The 17,956-nt window shown below is 37.2% G+C and overlaps 1 protein-coding gene across 2 annotated transcripts in view; it reads right to left on the bottom strand.

The window, feature by feature from the left end:
• FRMPD4 (FERM and PDZ domain containing 4) overlaps positions 1-17,956 on the bottom strand; it is a 531,361-nt gene that overhangs the window by 329,452 nt on the left and 183,953 nt on the right. The window contains exon 2 of one of the 2 annotated variants that reach the window (XM_012807155.1): positions 14,894-14,990. The exons of the other annotated variant lie outside the window; for it this stretch is intronic. Within the exon in view, the coding sequence (XP_012662609.1) occupies positions 14,894-14,910 (17 nt within the window). The 5' untranslated portion in view covers positions 14,911-14,990. The remainder of the gene's footprint in view (positions 1-14,893; positions 14,991-17,956) is intronic. 2 annotated transcript variants of the gene reach the window in all.

The raw sequence follows: 17,956 nt of genomic DNA, 5'->3' as shown, positions 1-17,956 counted from the left end.
AATGAAAACTGAAGAAGAACCAAATACTTTACCCATACTCATCTTGAAAGTCTCTCCTTCTGGAGAAAGACAATTCACTCATTTATTCCACTTTCCCCCATGCATCTATATAATGATAATCGCCATTCACCACACTTTCCTTAAAACTTTGCAGCCACTTTGAGAGCTATAGAGCTATGGAGATCAGGAAACAGTACCCCCAGAAACAAGAATTCCTCATCCAAAGACAGGTTATGAAAGCCACAACCCTTTTTCTGAAAGCCACTTGTAAAACCTAAAATTATTCTGTGTAAAAATATGGCCATAAAGAAATTCTCTGACCTACCTTGTATGACTGTAGATCATGGGTTCACCTTTCAGAGAAGGCCTACCCTACACACAGAAGGAAGGATGCTGCTCAGAGAGGCTCAGGAGAATCTACACAGACAGGCCTTGCTGGGTCTCCCTACTTACTCTGTTAGCATAAATCATGGCCTCTTTGTCAAATATGGATTGCATGTCCATTCACATTTCTATACATCTGTCCTTATGTTGTTGCATTTAAGCATAAAAATGGAAAATCTCCCCTGTATCTTTGGGTTTTCATTCTGAAGGCTCCTGTGTGTATTTACTAACTAAATTTGTATGTCTTTTATTAATCAGTCTGCTTTATGTCAGTGATTTTTCAGCACAACTTTATGGGGCCAGGAGCTTGGTCCCTATAGAATATACATTAAACATATATAGCAGTGCTTGAAAGTATATTTAAAGTAGGGTCTTCCTAATATTAGAACATTTGCAAACCCAAACTTCAATGCAGAAAACCCACCTGTAATGTACTGGGTAGATAATGAATTACCAAGAAGGAAAAACCATTCCATTACTTCTTCCATAGAGGAACAATGTCATACTCATACTATCTTATAAGTTTCTATACTTTAAGTTTTCCAAATGGCTCTTACATTAAATCTGGGAGTAGCATACCAAGAAAAAACCAAACGTATAAGCCCATCATATGTAGAAATTTCACACACTAACATGAGATTTGGTAATATTCTCCCCAACCACCTTTAATTGCACCACATTTTAGTCCCTGTTCCCTTAGAGGGAGGAAAAAGGCAATGACATCTTATTCTGTCACTTGACGTTAGTGGATAGATTTTATAGTTCTGGGCAGAATTCTTTTGCCTTCCTTAATGTGGTCTTCAGCAGAATGATCTATATTAGTGATTATAGAGCTACTTGAAAAAAAGTAATCATAGGGCACTAAATTTTCAAAAGACCTAAAGTGCCAGGAGCAGTATCTTTTGGGTCTAAAAAGCCAGGAAAGTTTTTCATTAAGTAGCAAAGGAATGACATTTTGGCCCAAGCCCAAAGCTCAAGATTAACTCTATAGTGTCCAGTGCTATGAGATCTTTGTGAGAACTGAATGAAGTGGGGAAGGCAAGTGAAACCATGGAAATGACCTCAGCTTGGGTCAGGTCCTTGTGTAGCCAGTCCCTTCATGCTTGTCAAGATGTGCAAGCCAAGTATGGCCCTGACACCGCATTAAGCTGTAAGCCCAGCTCCCACTCCCAGGGGTGGGGGACCCTGAAACCAAGGCGGGCAGGTTCTCCAGCTCAGCTGTTCTTTGTTCTTGTCCTCTCCATGAAAAAGGGAACATATTGGCTTTTTGGGAGAGGATCCTCATGGTATGAATGAGATAAACTTGGGTTAGACACAATTCTTTCCCAGCAAGGAGCACACCTGTTAGGCAAGTGAAAAGTTAATAATGGGATACTTGTGAATTTGCACTAAGTTATGCTTTAAGTTCATTTGAGATAGGAAATCATAGAAACATTTAAGTAGGTTATTATTAGTAAAAACAAAGTGCCTTGGTTTTGCCATTTTCTAGAAATATGACCTTGGCAAGTTTCTTTAACTCCTCTGACATTCCCTTCCCTCCTGTGAAAAGTAAGGATAATACAGTAATAGCGTCTTTCTCCTAGGAGTGTCTGTCATGAATGTTAACTGAAACCTGTTGAGACTAGCACCTGGGGCATAATGAACACTCAGTGAATAGCATGCTCCACTCCCATTAACTGAAACAAAGTGTTTCAGTTCTGTAGTGTTCTGCCACAAAGAGCTGTTAATCTATTAGATTTCCAAATTCTCTTCCAAAGACAAATAAATAAAATCAGTCACATAAAATGATAGACAGAGAAAGCCAGGTCTTCTGGGACCTGAAGTTTATACAGTTTAGGGTGAGACCTCTTTAAGAGCACAAATATCAAATTATGAATGCAAAATTAAATTAGATCCATGTTCTTGTAAGGAGCCTATGCAAGTGGAAAGTTCCAAAGCTTAAGGATCATTAACTTCACAGTATATTTGTCTCTGCAAAACTTTCTGATGAGCAAGCTGAATATTTTAAGCTTCAACTAGTCAGTCCAGCATGACTGATTTCCAGCCTTCCACAAGGTAGAAGTCACTCTTCTGGGAAGAATGTCTGGTGGGTAGATGATAACAGGATGCCAAAGGGGCCGTGAAGTGATGAGCTAAAATGGGTCATACCATGTAGAGAGAGAAAGGTTTTGCATGACGAAACACAGCCTCTAGAATCATCTTGAGCTGTTGTTGCTAAAATTAGCTCTGTGGACTTCCACTGGTGAATGGTGGACACTTTGCCAGTGGGAGCTTTCCTCTGAGATACATTTCTATCTGTGCTGGTGGGTGCAGGTAGGCCCCAAATCTTCTCTGTGAGCTCACGCAAAGAGAAGCATTCCCAGAGAAGGTCCTTTCCTCTGGTCCTGTCCCGCCTGCTGATCCTCACTTTCTCCCTGGCCCTGCAAGAATCCTCAGTCACACGAGCTGGCTTCTCTTAGACTAACCAGAAAATTCTATTCTAGATTTAGAGAATCAGTCTATAACTATTCATCCCAGTTTCAAGTATGAATATAATAACAAGAGAAACACCAGAACACCCAGACTCCATTTGCTGGGTTTATTTGAACTAGATGACAACAACAACATTTCAAAGACACAGAGTAACACTGGTATGTCAAGAAAAGAACTAAGATCCAGGCCATAAGGTAAAAGGAAAATTTTATGTGGTCACTTTTTCAGCATTCTTATTTTCAATGTGTATGTATAAAAATTTATAGGTCGACTCACATTGCCAAATTGTTCTCTTTTGGTAAGGGATTATATCTTTTTTGCATTCACGCTTTCTAATTTTGCTGTTTAAATGCTCCATCCTAGGAAATGCAACTAAAAACCATCATGGGATACCACTGGGCACCTGTCAGAACAACTACAGTGAAAAAGATAAGCAATGACAAGCACTGAGGAAAGGTGGAAAGGCAGCTGGAATTCTCACACATCACTGGTGAGAGTATAAACTGGTATGAATTTGCTGGAAAACTGGAAGTCAGTACTCAAGCTGAGCCTATGAAAAAATACCTTTTGGCCCACAACTCTAGTCCTAGATGTACCCAATACAGATATATGCATCAAATGGCATGTAGTAGATCACTTATATTAGCACTATTTGTAACAGCTCATAATTGGAAATGACAAATGTTCATCAATAATCTAATGGCTAAGTAACTTGGGGTATATTCATTCAATGAAATTCGGTAGTATTGAGAATAAATGAACTATAACTATGTACCACTACACAAATGAAACTCACAAACACAATGTTGAAGAGAAACTAAATACAAAAAACCACATGCTGTATAATTCTATTAAAATAAAGTTTGAAAGTGACAACATTAATCTGCGGTGTGAAACAGACCTTAGCCCTGTCTGGGTGGTAGCTCCAAGGGGGCCGGGCTTCAGAGGGGCTTGTAATGTTCTGTCTCTTGTTCTGGGATGTAACTGCAGCATGTGTGTGCTTACTTGATGGTAATTCTTTGAGTTGTCCACTTATGACTTGTGCAGCCTGCTGTCTGTATGCTATACCTTAACAAAAGTTTACTTTAAAACGTTCCTTTCTTTTTTGAAATGATGGAGATTGTCACTATGGTAGTCCGCCAATTGAAAAATGTTCAAGACCGTGAAATCCTCAGGTCTGAGAACTGCCTATCTGCAGGCTGCTAAGAAACTTGAGCATAAAGAACCAAGTCACATATTCCTCTGTTTTAAGGAGGGGTCTATGCCAATGGGCAACGAAATTAATCACCAGACTGTGGCTTTAGAAATAGCAGCAAAATCCACACATTTCAGAGGACTCTCCTTTATATAATGCTCTCTAGAAAGAGACACATTACGTAGAGACAAATGCATTTTGTCCGAATGCTTTTTTTCTAATTTCTTCCCCCTCTTCAACTTTGTGACATCTTACTCTGGCACGATGTACCCTTTCTCAAGGGTTTCATCAACAGAGTGAGAACACACATTCTAAAATAACTTTCCATGATTATTTTTCTACTCAGAGATTTTCCTCGCTCACCTCTAGTTTTCATTTCCTGTCTCTTGACCTGTTTTTAATGTATTACAAAGTTAATTTGAAATGTCTAACCTGTTTCAACATGTAGTTCATATCAGGGTACTTTTAATCACAAACATTTTGAAAATTTAATTAAATATGCGACAGTTTATCCCTGCCCACTATTGTGATTCCAAAACAACTTTCCTTTTCAATAAAGATGGGGTCACAATGACTACAGCAGATGTGAGACCTCTATGAACAATTCTTATGCTTGAATCTGGAGGTTCATCTTCTGAAATCCGGCAGAGAAAACAAGCCAGAAGTTTTACACTTAAAGACCCCCACCCAAAATCTAGAATTTGAAGATTGAAAAAAAAAATATTCTCTACTCATGTTTTTAATTATGAAAATGAAACAGGCCCATGGTGTAAAAAATAAAATGAAAAATCAAATCCTACAGAACAAAGGAAATAAGAAACAAAAGGAAAAGTGTTTCTCTCGCCCCCCCTGTTCCATCCTTAAGTTCTAGAGCAGGGGTCCTCAAACTTTTTTAACAGGGGGCCAGTTCACTGTCCCTCAGACCATTGGAGGGCCGGACTGTGGGCCCTGGGACGAGTTGGCTGCTAAGCAGGACAGGCAGTAGTGGCAAAAACACCTGGTGGGCCAGATAAATGTCCTAGGTGGGCTGCATGTGGCCCATGGGCCGTAATTTGAGGATGCCTGCTCTAGAGCTTTATGGTCTGTTTTCTTTGTGTTCAGCTGCTGATAATTTGGACATATTACAGTCACATTTTTTGGATCTCCTATTGGTTACCTTTTTAAGTGTATTATATGTGCAAACATCTACTAGTTTTAAACAGAGTCTATTAACTACCTACTCTAAGAGAAATCAATGTATAGAGCTTCTTCCTAACTCCCCTCCTTGTTCTATTGTCCATTTTGAGTTGTTATGTTTTATGTTCTTCTGCTGCTCATCTATGGACTTTTAAACCCTGCATTTATAATATAATTTAAGCCTCTATTGCTTAGCGTATTTGTTTTAGGCAGTATCCTTTTACTCCTGACTATGAAACGTGATGAAATCCACATTGCTAAATGTCTCCCACATCCTCTCCTGCCATGAATCTTTGTTAATTATGTTATATAAATTCAAGTATTAATGACCCATTAGGAAGACATACAATATTTGCATTCTCTTCTGTAACCCTAATTCCCACAATTGCTTAGGCTTTTATATTGAAATTGACATAACACTCATTTCCGCTTCTCTATTAATTTGTGCTTGAAAAAAATGTCAGAAGCAAGTTTTTCTTTGTTTCAGAAGACCTCGAAAATGTCATACCCACTTACATGTTCAAAAATATCTTTCTTGTGCCTTTCTACCTGAATAGTAAATTGGCTAAGGATAAGAGCTTTGGCTTTCGCTGTTGTTTTTCCCTGGCATTGAAGCTCTTAGGCTACTCAGGACTGAGCTTAGCTACTGAAAATTCTAGAGGCAGCCTCACTGTCATTCTCCCTACCTCTCTGTAGGTAACTTGCTGTTGATCACCTGGTAGCTCAAATGATTCTTTATTCTCCTTACCATTTCGGTGCAACCAGAAGGTCTGCATATGGCTCATGGCAAAGTCTTGCATGTCATAAGATTTGCACATGTTTTCTGTTATTTCATATTTTTTAAATTATTTCTTTCTCTGTGGCTGAGATAAGCTGCCCCAGAGCTGACCACCACCCACTACCTTCCTCCATGCACCCACTCTGCCAGCCCGCCTGCTCTTCTGCGAACATGGCAAGTCTGAATGACTCCCCCTTCAGCTCTCCCTCTTCACGGTGCTCTGGTAGGAACCTGCTCTTTCAGGGTCTTTCCACCTGCCCTTCCCATTTATGGAGCTCTCCCTCCCTTGAGTGCCCCGTCAGTTTAGGCTAAATTCCACCAACTGTGGTGATTTCGTGTTGTGGTTGGTAGATTGTTTTTTGTTTGCCAAGCTTCCATAGTGCCTTCCTCTGGTTTCACCAAAGACGGAGTTTTCTGTTTTGCATTCTTTGTGGTGGCGTCAGAAGAGAAGAATAGGGACAGACTCTAACTCTGACATATATAAGCACATTTTTTCCAGTATTCAATTTAGAAAAGCATTTAGGTTCAGTAAAGTGAGATCATAAAGTTAGTTTATGATGAAAGCCTATTTTTAAATGCCCTTCTTTACATCTTCTGGATAGTGAAGGCCTTCTTCCAGGTCCACCTTTTTTTTCCCCCCCAGAAGCATTTCCTTTAGCATTTGCTTATGGGGAAGGGGAGACCCAGGACAAGTATCTTTAGTTCTCCTTCCGGGAGGTCATGAGAAATCATTTGAGTCCTCCTCTTCACCCTACCTTTGGGCATGGCTGAAATTCCCAGGGAGCTCCTATTTCATCTCTTCCTCCTGCTATGAGAAATACAATGACAAAGCAGCCGCATTCTCTGCTTCCCTCACTCACAGCAATGGAACAGACAATGGCTACTTCTCTTCTAGTTGCCCTTCCTTATGGCCGAGGTAAGTTCAGAAGTTGCCTTCAGTGAGTGGAGAGTCCTTCCTGAGTGTCTAAATAGGGTCATCAGCTGATTGAAATGTAAACTTCATCAATGTAAAATCTGCGATTTCATCTCCAACCTTGGTTATCAGTTGTTACAGTAAATTGTTGTTTGCATAGTATAAGGGTTTCTAAATGTTTCTAAATAAAGAAATAACTTTGTTATCAGCCCTCATGAATTTAATTGAGTAAAACCTATAAAACTGAGTGTTGCCTCTAAATAATTGTTTATAAATTAATTTCCCTAGTTGAAAAAATGTCAAATATGTATTATACATGCATACACATGTTTACTTATGAAATACTACCTTAAATGAAAATTGAGGATTTAATTAATAGATTAACTCAAATCACATAATTCTGCTTGGAAAAATTTGACAAAACTAGATATGACGTATCTGCATATATTATAATACAAAACAAAATTTACATAAACTAAAAATCAAAATTAAGACTAGGCATAATTCACTGTACTATATTTTTAAATAACTATTTTTATACTAATAAGCATTTACATAATAATAATTTAAATAAACCTACCGTAGATTACAGAGTAAAATTTAATGTTGTACAACTCCTACAAAATAATTAGAAAGAATAAACATTTAACTTAACTTACTTTTACCTACTATTTATTAATATTTCATCTCAAAAATTATCACCTATATTTTCACATGCATAATGAAACTATTCCCGGGGTGAGAATTTTATGTCAATTTCATGAAGTACTTTAAAAAATTCTAGATTTTAAAAGATGATAAATCCTGCCAGAATTCTTATAACAAATGGCCATGTAAAAGATTAAATGTCTAAAATATTAAAGACATATTTTGAAGAGAGGGGGATTATATTCTAGACAGAATATCAAATTTATTCAGCCTGAATTCCTGTGCCCAAATCCAGAGAAGCAGATTTCCTCAATCAGATTATATGATTAAATAGAAGACTCTCAACTAGGCTGAATCACTACATTATCACAACTATCCCAATTATGCACACGAAAAGAGAACTATACAACCACTTTTCTGGCAGTGAAAAATATTACTCATGTTAACTACTTGTCTCAGAATATTGGATAATAGATACCACATAATTTAAAATCCTATTTGTAAATGCCAATTCTGCTGATATGAATTAATGAAAATGTCTTTTAACACTTAAGATAATTTGTTAAAAGCAGGGGATATTATCATTATATTATTCAGAGAAATCACAAAGCATTTATTTGAATCCATAAAAATTACAATTTTTAAAAAAATTCTCTAAACAAAAGAAAGAAAAATACCAATGAATTGGTACCCTCCCTCGACAAAGAAAGGGGTAAAACAAGAAGGTGACTGGAGAATAAAAATGCATACTCCATTTTTGGCAAAACTAGGAAACCAACTCCAAAATATTTGTAAGGGGTACTAAGAGCAGCTGGAAATATGCTGGGGATAAGGTGGATACACTTCTGTCATTACTAATGATCTACACAGCAGTTCTCTGAAGTGGGTGTTAATTTAGCAATTTTACAGATATGACAATCTAAGCAAAGAAGTCATATAAATTTGCCAAGAGATTTCAGCAGGAATAAATGAGACAGCTTGAATTTGGACCCAGGACTTTCCCTAAGTCCACCACATTCAGAGCCTTGTCTAACATCAGCAACATCTAACTCAACCACATCCCCTACCCCTTAGGACAATTTCAGACTGGGCTCTGCATCCCTCTCCATTATTTGCATAATCCCAACGCAACCTAATTTTTTTCTTGAAAAACAGTATCATCCCTGGTGAATCATAATGCTATTTCATTAATGACAACGTGGAATTATCCATCAGCTTGCCATTGCAGCAACGTACCGCATTTTTGTTTGCTGATTTAGTTTTGTTTTATATCTGGCTTCAAAATGTCAGGTAGTTCAAGTCAATTACACTAATCTTTCTTGAACATTTACCTTTACAATATATGTTTTTTAAAAATGTGGATGTTTAAAAATTCTCATGGAAAATTTCAAAGGCAAAAGTATACCCCGAAGTTTAAGAGAACAGTAAAGAGGCTTCTCTTCTTTTTTACCTAGAGATTTCTTGTTCCTAAAGTAGCTTAACTAATGTTTTTTATAAATTCAGAGGAAAAGTTATTCTTGGGCCCCTTGTCAAGTTTCTCAGCTTTAAGAACACCTAATGTGCACAATGTGGAGGTGTTCAGCACACCCCCTGGGTGAAGGGCTCAACTTCACCAGTAACTGTCCCAATGACTCAGGTGAGGCTAGACTTCCGTCCAGAGAAACATGATCTGTAGACTACAGCTAGTGATACTGAGTACTTGGAGAATTGAGGAACCCTTATAATACCTCATGTTGCTAATTTTTATTACCCACTGCCAATTCATCGGTGGATAAGCCTACGTTTTGTGATACGGGCACATGATTTGTGGATATAGGAAGATGGAGGGGGAAGGTAGCAAATTTGTTACTAATTGAGCCAATGTGGTTCAATCCTGTTAATTCTATACTTTATTGAACACCAAATCTATTCACATCTCATAAAACATTATTAACCTCTCTAGCTCTTTAAAATACAACAGGGCATGGTATTCTTTTTTTTTTAGTTTTTTTTAAATTTGAAATTAATATGAAGGTACAAATTTGTAGGTTACATTGTTTTCAATTCTAAGGTAAAGTTCAAGTTGCCCCCTCCATCTTCCTATATCCACAAATCATGTGCCTGTATCACAAAACGTAGGCTTATCCACCGATGAATTGGCAGTGGGTAATAAAAATTAGCAACATGAGGTATTATAAGGGTTCCTCAATTCTCCAAGTACTCAGTATCACTAGCTGTAGTCTACAGATCATGTTTCTCTGGACGGAAGTCTAGCCCCACCTGAGTCATTGGGACAGTTACTCAGCCATCCCAAATTTGCTTGGGAAAAGGTTGGAGGTGCAATTGCTAGGAAAAAAGAAGTGTCTTGATAGACACTGTGACATACAACAATGTGTCACATAATATAAGAATCATATATTCTTAATATATAAAGAACTTATATATATACTTGGATACATAAAGAACTTCTACATGTTAAATTATAAATTTCTTAACAGAAAAATGGGGAGAATTCATGAACAGAAAATTCACAAAAGAAGGAATACCACACTCACTCACTTTGCAAATAAAAACTAATAGTTTTCACATACCATATTAAGAAGGTCTAAAAGATCAACTAAACACAGTGTTGGCAGGGCTGTGGGGATATGGAAGATCTAATGTGCTGTTTATATTGGCTCATTCCCAAAGGTTGGCTTGGCAATCTATATAAATGTAAAATACCTTCTATGACCTAGCAGTTTCACTAAGAATTTATTCTGAAACAATAGATGCAAAAGCTAAAAGATGTATAAACAAGGAAGTTCATTAATGTTTATAGCAGCAAAGCTTTTGAAGTCAATGGACCGACTAGGTCAATTGGGATGTATCATTTTAATCAATTACTTTGTATACATTAAAGATAATAGAGACCTACATTTTTGATACTTGAATACATCCATAAAATACAATTTAATGTAAAAGGTAGGTTTCAAAGCAGCACAATTCAATGTCTATACTTGTCTATGTATTTTTGTACATCTGTTTGCATATATAAGCATATGAAATATATAGAAAATATTTCACCAACATGTTAAGTATAGGTGGAGGGATTTTGGATTTCCTTTTTAAAAATCTGTGCTCTTATTTATATTTATAGTAAGAATAATAAAAGCATTTATGATTTTTTATAAACTGACACTAAAATAGATCTGAAGTATAAGATCACAAACCTTCATAAGCAGGCCATAAGCACCCACACCCTTTCACACTCCACATACCAATCAATCTATCCATCCATCCAGTCAATGAGCACCCAACTGGGATGATACCTGGGAATTTCTTACATTCATTTTAACCAAATTTAACTTATATCTTTAAGCAAAAAAACCTTGAAGGAATTTTGATTACTATTATTTTCCTGCTTAATAGGTGGTTAGGGAGAGGTGGGTGATGGCACAAAAACAATTTCAATTTGATTTACCTTCTTTCCCCCACTATGGTGGATATGGAGAGGTCTAACAAACATCTAGACACATGTAGCATGAGCCATCTAACAAAGGCTACAAAAAATAAAAAATAAAAATAACCACCCATAAAAGCCAGAAACAGACTCCAAATGAAGTCAACACCACTGACCTGCAAAGTTCTATAAAATCCCACTAAAGTCCAAAAAGATATATGCTCTTTGGTTAGGAATCTGCTAAACATGGTTTATTGAATGGGGTTCAGCTCTATTCAAATAATTAGCATATGAAAACAATATATATTTTTTATTAAATCATCGCTGTGTACATTAATGCAGTCATGGATTACAATGCACTGGTTTTATATAAAATTTGAAATATTTTCATCAAACTGGTTATCATAGTCTTCACGGCATTTTCTTAGTTATTGTGTTAAGACATTTATATTCTACATTTAGTAATTTTCACATGTACCCTTGTAAGATGCACCATAGGTGTGGTCCCACCAATTACCCTCCCTCCACCCATCCTCCCCACTCCTCTCCCCTCCCTCTCCCCTTTCCCTATATTCTTGGGCTACAATTTGGTTATAGCTTTCATATCAAAGCTATAAATTGGTTTCATAGTAGGACTAAGTACATTGGATACTTTTCCTTTCATTCTTGAGACACTTTACTAAGAAGAATATTCACAATTGCTAAAGTCATAGAAAAAGCCCAAGTGCCCATCAACCCATGAATGGATCGATAAATTGTGGTATATATACACCATGGAATATTATGCAGCCTTAAAGAAAGATGGAGACTTTACCTCTTTCATGTTTACATGGATGGAGCTGAAAACAATATTTTTAAAATCTTCCCTTCCTAATTATGGTGACTAATAAGGAAAATGGATTGTTTTGGACCAGGACTGCAAATGGGGATTCAAGTGAGGCCATGGGGAAGAGGTAAAGAGTGATATCAAAAGAATTTTTTGCCACTTTTAAATTTAATTTTTAATTAAAATCATAACTGTATACATTTATGGGGTACAATGTGATGATTTGATATACAATGTGGAATGCCTAAATCAAGTGAGTTGATGGATATATCAAAAGATTTTTTAAAAGTGGAACAGTGTGTACTGGCTAGGAGACAGAGAGAGGGGAGAGAAGAAAAGGTGAAATTTGAGCAGTTACTAAAGGGAGTGGGATTTGGTGGAAAGAGGAAGTTTAATGAGAATGGGGGGGAGTTTTGTGGTGAGATGTGATGTCCCCACATCCTACACATATATATGCACAGCCATTGTCCTCAAGACCTTCTGCAAGGATCTATCCCGATTTTGCAAGGCTTCCTTGGATTGTGTTTGTGGGTTTTTTTCTTTATTGAATGGTGGAGCCTGCTGAAGTTAGCCTTAAGGCAAGAGCAAGCAGCCTAGGCAGACACAGAGAATGTGTACTAAGGGACTTCAGAGTGAAAAACAAAGCAGGCACTGACAGAAGCCAATTCAAAGCCCATTTGGGGCAATCTCTCTTCCAAATAACTGTAGGTCACACACTGTATTTTCCAATTCCAAATTAAATTAAGGTAACAAATGCATTAATAAAACACCAAATAACAGCATCACAATTTCTCTGGCAACATATACTGCTGCTTAAGAAAGAAAACGATGACTGTGGGACATCAACAATGAAGGAAAACCTGCTTTTGTGTTCTGTATACGAACGTAGTAACTATGAGGCTACTGTTGAGGTCATGCAATGGAAGTGACTTTATCCAAAGAAGCAGCAAATGTGGAGACCAATAAATAAGCATCATCAGCTCACAACCTCAAGCTCATGCTGAATCGTGCATAGGTCAAAAACACTGATGTAAGAAGGGAGGTAAGAAACAGCTTCTCATATCAAAAAATATATTAACTAGGGAACAATGGATGTAGACAAATGGAATATGCTCCTAGTAATCTGGTCAATCCTGCCTGGTTCTCAGGAGGAGACAGAAGACGGTGGATGGAGGTTTTTCATCAGCCCTCTTCTTTCTGCTTCTCTTCCTGTTTGACATCCCCCTTAGCAAATTTAACTCATATCCCTGGAGGTGACTCCTAAGTATGTTTATAGCCCTGACCTCTTTCCTCAGCTCTAGACCCAGATTTTCAACTGACCTGCTGGGCCCAGCCAGATGGATGGCCTGCTGACACCTCATAATCGGCAAGGCCAAAATAGAATTCTTTCTCATGGTGTCTACTGCACTTTCTCCCTTTGTGAATGAGAAAACCAAAGCACAGCCCAAGGTCACTCAGCAACCCCTAAATGACAGGGTCAGAATTGAACCCTAAACTCCTACTTCCAAATCTCATGCCTATCTCATTCACCCCTCTCACCTCACATTCCTTTTCATTTCTACCCTCTTGCCATAAGCATTGACTATCTCTCACATGGGGCACCATGGCAACCTCAGTTGACCTCTCTTCCCCCAGTCACAAGTGTTTCTTTTCCTTCCTTTCATCACTCATGGGTCCTTATCTCTGATTATATCACTCCACTTTCAAATTATTTGGCAGCACAGCAGTTTCCATCATGGCCTCTGGAACCCCAGCTCTATCTCTTACTAGCTATGTGATGTTGGACAAGTTAATTTTCCTGTATATTTGGTTCCCCAGTCTGTGGAAAGGAAATGGTTATATTACATATCACATCACCATAAGGAATAATTGAATTAATATGTGTAAAGTGGGCATGTAGCTCACATAATGTAAAGGTATGCTAAATGAATTTCTTTGCTTAGTTTGGCCTTTGAGGTCCTCTATAAACTCACTGTCACCTACCCTTTAACCACATCATGTTGTACACAAGACATTCCTACAGGTTCCGACATTGCTCTATAAACATTTTCCTTCTACTTTCTTGTCTCTGTTGTTTTTTCAACTACTTCTTAAGCTTGGGGTGGCCTTCCCAGCCCCCATTCCCAGGGGCTGGATGGCAAGTGTGAAATTGTCATTCATCACTAGGCTCCAATGTCTTCTTCTCCATGACATATCTCTGCTTGAGTTGACTAACCCTAATGACCCTACTGAGGGCACAAGTTTTGGGTCATGCTACCTAGGTTTGAAGTTCTTGCTTTTTTACTAATAGTTGTGACCCTGAGAAAGTTACTTAACTTCCCTATACCTCCACTTCTTACTGAGGATAAAAACAGCAACTCTGTATAGGGCCCTGATCACCAAATGAGGCAGTATATGTACAGGACTTTGAAGAATACTTGGCTCAGAGAAACACACAGTAAGTACTAGCAATTACTTATAGAAATATGGCCACTTGCTTCTATACACGTCTTCGTCTTTTAGATTATGAAACCCTGGAAGACAAATGCTATTTTATTCCATTCACTTGTCTTGTTTAGTAAGTAGCTCCAGGTAGATACTACCAAAAACTAAGTGTTTGTTGAATGAATGGTATCAGTCAACCCACTTGCCTTACTATTTGGAGCACAGAAAATATGCAGCTCAGGTTCATAAATTCAAACATCTGTTCTATTGAATATCAATTCTAAAAGATACAAGAGATTCACCAAAATCCACAGGCAAAAATCAGTAATTTAGTAACGAATTACTTTTTTTCCATTTAGCCTTTTTCCCCCTATAGGATTAGGGCAGAAAGGAATTCCATACGCACTTCCAGTTCTGATTAATTATAGTGATCCTGGACTTCTTGAATTTTAATTTTGAGAACCATTAAAATGTCTGAAAAGGGACAATTTTAAAAAGTTCCTTGAATCAAGGATTGCTTACAAACTTTGTTGGAACATATCAAATAACATAAAACTATATGGAAGAATCATAGTAATAGTCAACCAGAAAATGTAATAGAATATTAAGAGCTCAAGGTTTAGAGTCAGAGTTCAAATCTTGGATCTGTCACTTACCAGCTGTGTGACCTCATGCCACTGAACTGCTCTGTGCCTCAGTTTCCTTAACTGTAAGTGGGGACACTAATGCCTGTCTCATAAAACAGCAGAGTGCCTGAAAAATAACAAACACTCAGTAAATGGTGTATGTTAATACAATAACAATGGCAACAATAATAATAGTTTGGGAAAACGAATTTGACCTTTCCTTTAGTGTCAGTAATCAAGACACAAAAGTCCCCTTGAATTAGAGAGCAATTATAGCTTGAGTTCTAAGAGAATCAGTAACTTAGAATCCATAAAGCAAAAAGACAAATGGTTTAAAATAGGGAAATATTTCATCAGGCTTCTCTCCTATGCATCACTGCTTTCTGATCAATGTTTCAGATTTATTTCCTAAAATGATACACTTCTAAGATATTATATCATGCTTTCAAGATAAAGAGAAATGCTTTGCAAGGCAAATCTTTATGAAAAACAGCCTTAACTGCAGAACTTAAGCCTAAAAGAACTTGAAATATCATGGCCTCAAACTCAATCATTTTACAGATTAACAAAACGCTGACTTGAAAAAAAGAAAAACAAACAAAAAAACACCATAAAAACTAATTGTTTAAAGGGCTAATAACCAGAATCTACAAAGAACTCAAGCAAGTCAACAAGAAAGGAGCAAAAAATCCAATCTATAACTGGGCAAGAGTCATGAATGGGAACTTTTTCCAAGAAGACAGATGAATGGCCAACAAATATGAAAAAATTTTCATTGTCCCTAATCAACAGAGAAATGCAAATCAAAACCTCTTTGAGATATCACTAACCCCAGTGAGAATAGCCCACATCATAAGATCACAAGGTCTCAAAGCTACAGATGCTGGTACAGATGTGGAGAGAAGGGAACACTTACATACTGTTTGTAGGACTATAAACTAATATAGACTTTTGGGAAAGAAGTATGGAGAATTCTCAAAGAACTTAAAGTAGACCTCCTATTTGATCCCACAGAAGAAAAAAAATCATTTTACCATAAGGACATTTGCACTAGAATGTTTATAGCAGCTCAATTTGCAATCACAAAGATGTAAAAACAACCCAAGTGCCCATCAACACATGAATGGATGAATGAACTGTGGTATATGTATTCCATGGAATACTCTTCAGCCTTAAAAAGATGGAGACTTTGCATCTGTTGTATCTACCTGAATAAGGTTGAAGAACATTCTCCTAAGTAAAGTATCTCAAGAATGCAAAGGTAAGCATCCCGTGTGTTCAGTACAAAGCTGAAACTAGTAGATGAACTAAAGGCCCATACAAGAGAAAAACAATTAAATTCAAGAAAGGGGAAGGGGGAAGAGCGAAGGAAGGAGTTTCGTAAGTTCCCATCTAATGGGTGTAATGTAGGGGCATATGGAACACTTGCTGGCTGAAGGACTCTATCACAAATCAGATATTAACAATGTAATCTAATTGTATGTACCCTTATATTAACCCAAACCAAAACAAACAAACCACTCATAAGCCCCCATGAAACTATTTTCCTGATTTTCCTGAGATGAAGAGTGAATCAAGTAAAGAGTCATGTCAGCATACTAACAGCAGAACGTGCTGGACAGCTCACCTGACATGATTGGAATGCCATTTACCTAGGTGTAGAATATAAATGTCTTAACACAATAACTAAGAAAATGCCATGAAGGCTATGTCGAACAGTTTGATGAAAGCATTTCAAATTGTATGTAAGACTGGCACATTGTACCCCATGATTGCATTAATGTACACAGCTATGATTTAATAAAAAATAGCAGAAGAAAAAAAAAGTAACAGGAAAGCAAAGAACTAAAAAGTTACCTCGTTGAAACAGGTGCCTTAGATAGACCACTCATTACAGAGATGCACATTCCAAAATGTGGAGCAACTAACACTGGTGAGGAAGATTTGGAGCCCACTGAAAATCTGTGTAGATGTCAAAATCAAAATCCTTAAATGTATAAAATAACCCAAAACTATGGTCCTCAAACTACATTCACATAATTTTTTTAAAAACTATATAATGTGAGCAATTCTAAGGAGAGAAATTGTACTGACATCACCTTATTAAGGTATGGAACACTGGCCTACTTTACACAGAGACAACCTGTCATGTGTGCTCCTCAGCTAAGATCTCGTGGTTTTCCACAAATCTTTCTGAACTTTCTATTTTGACCTCTTTCCCAGTCAACTAATCAGTTTCCCCCTAAGATGTGAACCAACATTTAATGTTCCCAGAGTGGTATTTCCCTCTCTTTTCTTTCCTAGAAAGCCAGTTTTTGTCTTCTTTATTCCTTGACAATAGTCGATAGACCATTTTCCTCACAGCTAAATAAATGTACATGCAAATGATTAAATATATCTGAAAAATGTTAAGTACTGAAATGTTCTATTTACTTTCACTCTAAGTCATGATATTTATGCAGTGGTTAATACCTTTCATGATATGGTCAACACTATGTTGGCGTAATATGGTTTGGCAATCTGAGAACCCAGGTTTTGAGTGCCACTAATGGGAAACCCGACATAGATAGCATAGGAAGTACCATGTACCTGCAGTCTTTCAGGAAAAATAATTCTAAGAAAGGTTGGAATTAACTATTAGAATCAATTAGAAAAGGTAAAGGGAAAATCCCGTTTACCATTGAGAGACTTGATAGCTATTCAAAAAGTTGCTTGTAAACGTTTTCCGGTGATACTGTGATATGTCAGCAAGAAGTTAATCTTTTATTTCATATGCTCTTGGGAATGTCAAGAGAATGAAATGTGCTCCAAATTAATGAGCTTGCAAATTGTGGACCTGCACATGAACAGAAATTTGACATAGTTAGCCAGGACTAATACAAATGTCATCAGTTGGGATAAAGGTATAGAAAGCAAAGAACACACAGCGATGTAAAGCATCAAGACCCAAATGCAAGAACAAAGGAAGAGAAACAAATAAAAACCAATCTCTTGCAAACCATGGTCCATACATAGAAGCCTGGTATCTATAAATGATCATATTCATACTGTCCTAATATGAGAAATCTCTCTTGGAACATTCAAAAACCATGA

This window comes from Otolemur garnettii, unplaced genomic scaffold, assembly GCF_000181295.1.
Source record: "Otolemur garnettii isolate 467f Iridium unplaced genomic scaffold, OtoGar3 scaffold00065, whole genome shotgun sequence".
Classification (NCBI taxonomy): domain Eukaryota; kingdom Metazoa; phylum Chordata; class Mammalia; order Primates; family Galagidae; genus Otolemur; species Otolemur garnettii.
This window is presented reverse-complemented; position numbering and strand designations above follow the sequence as displayed.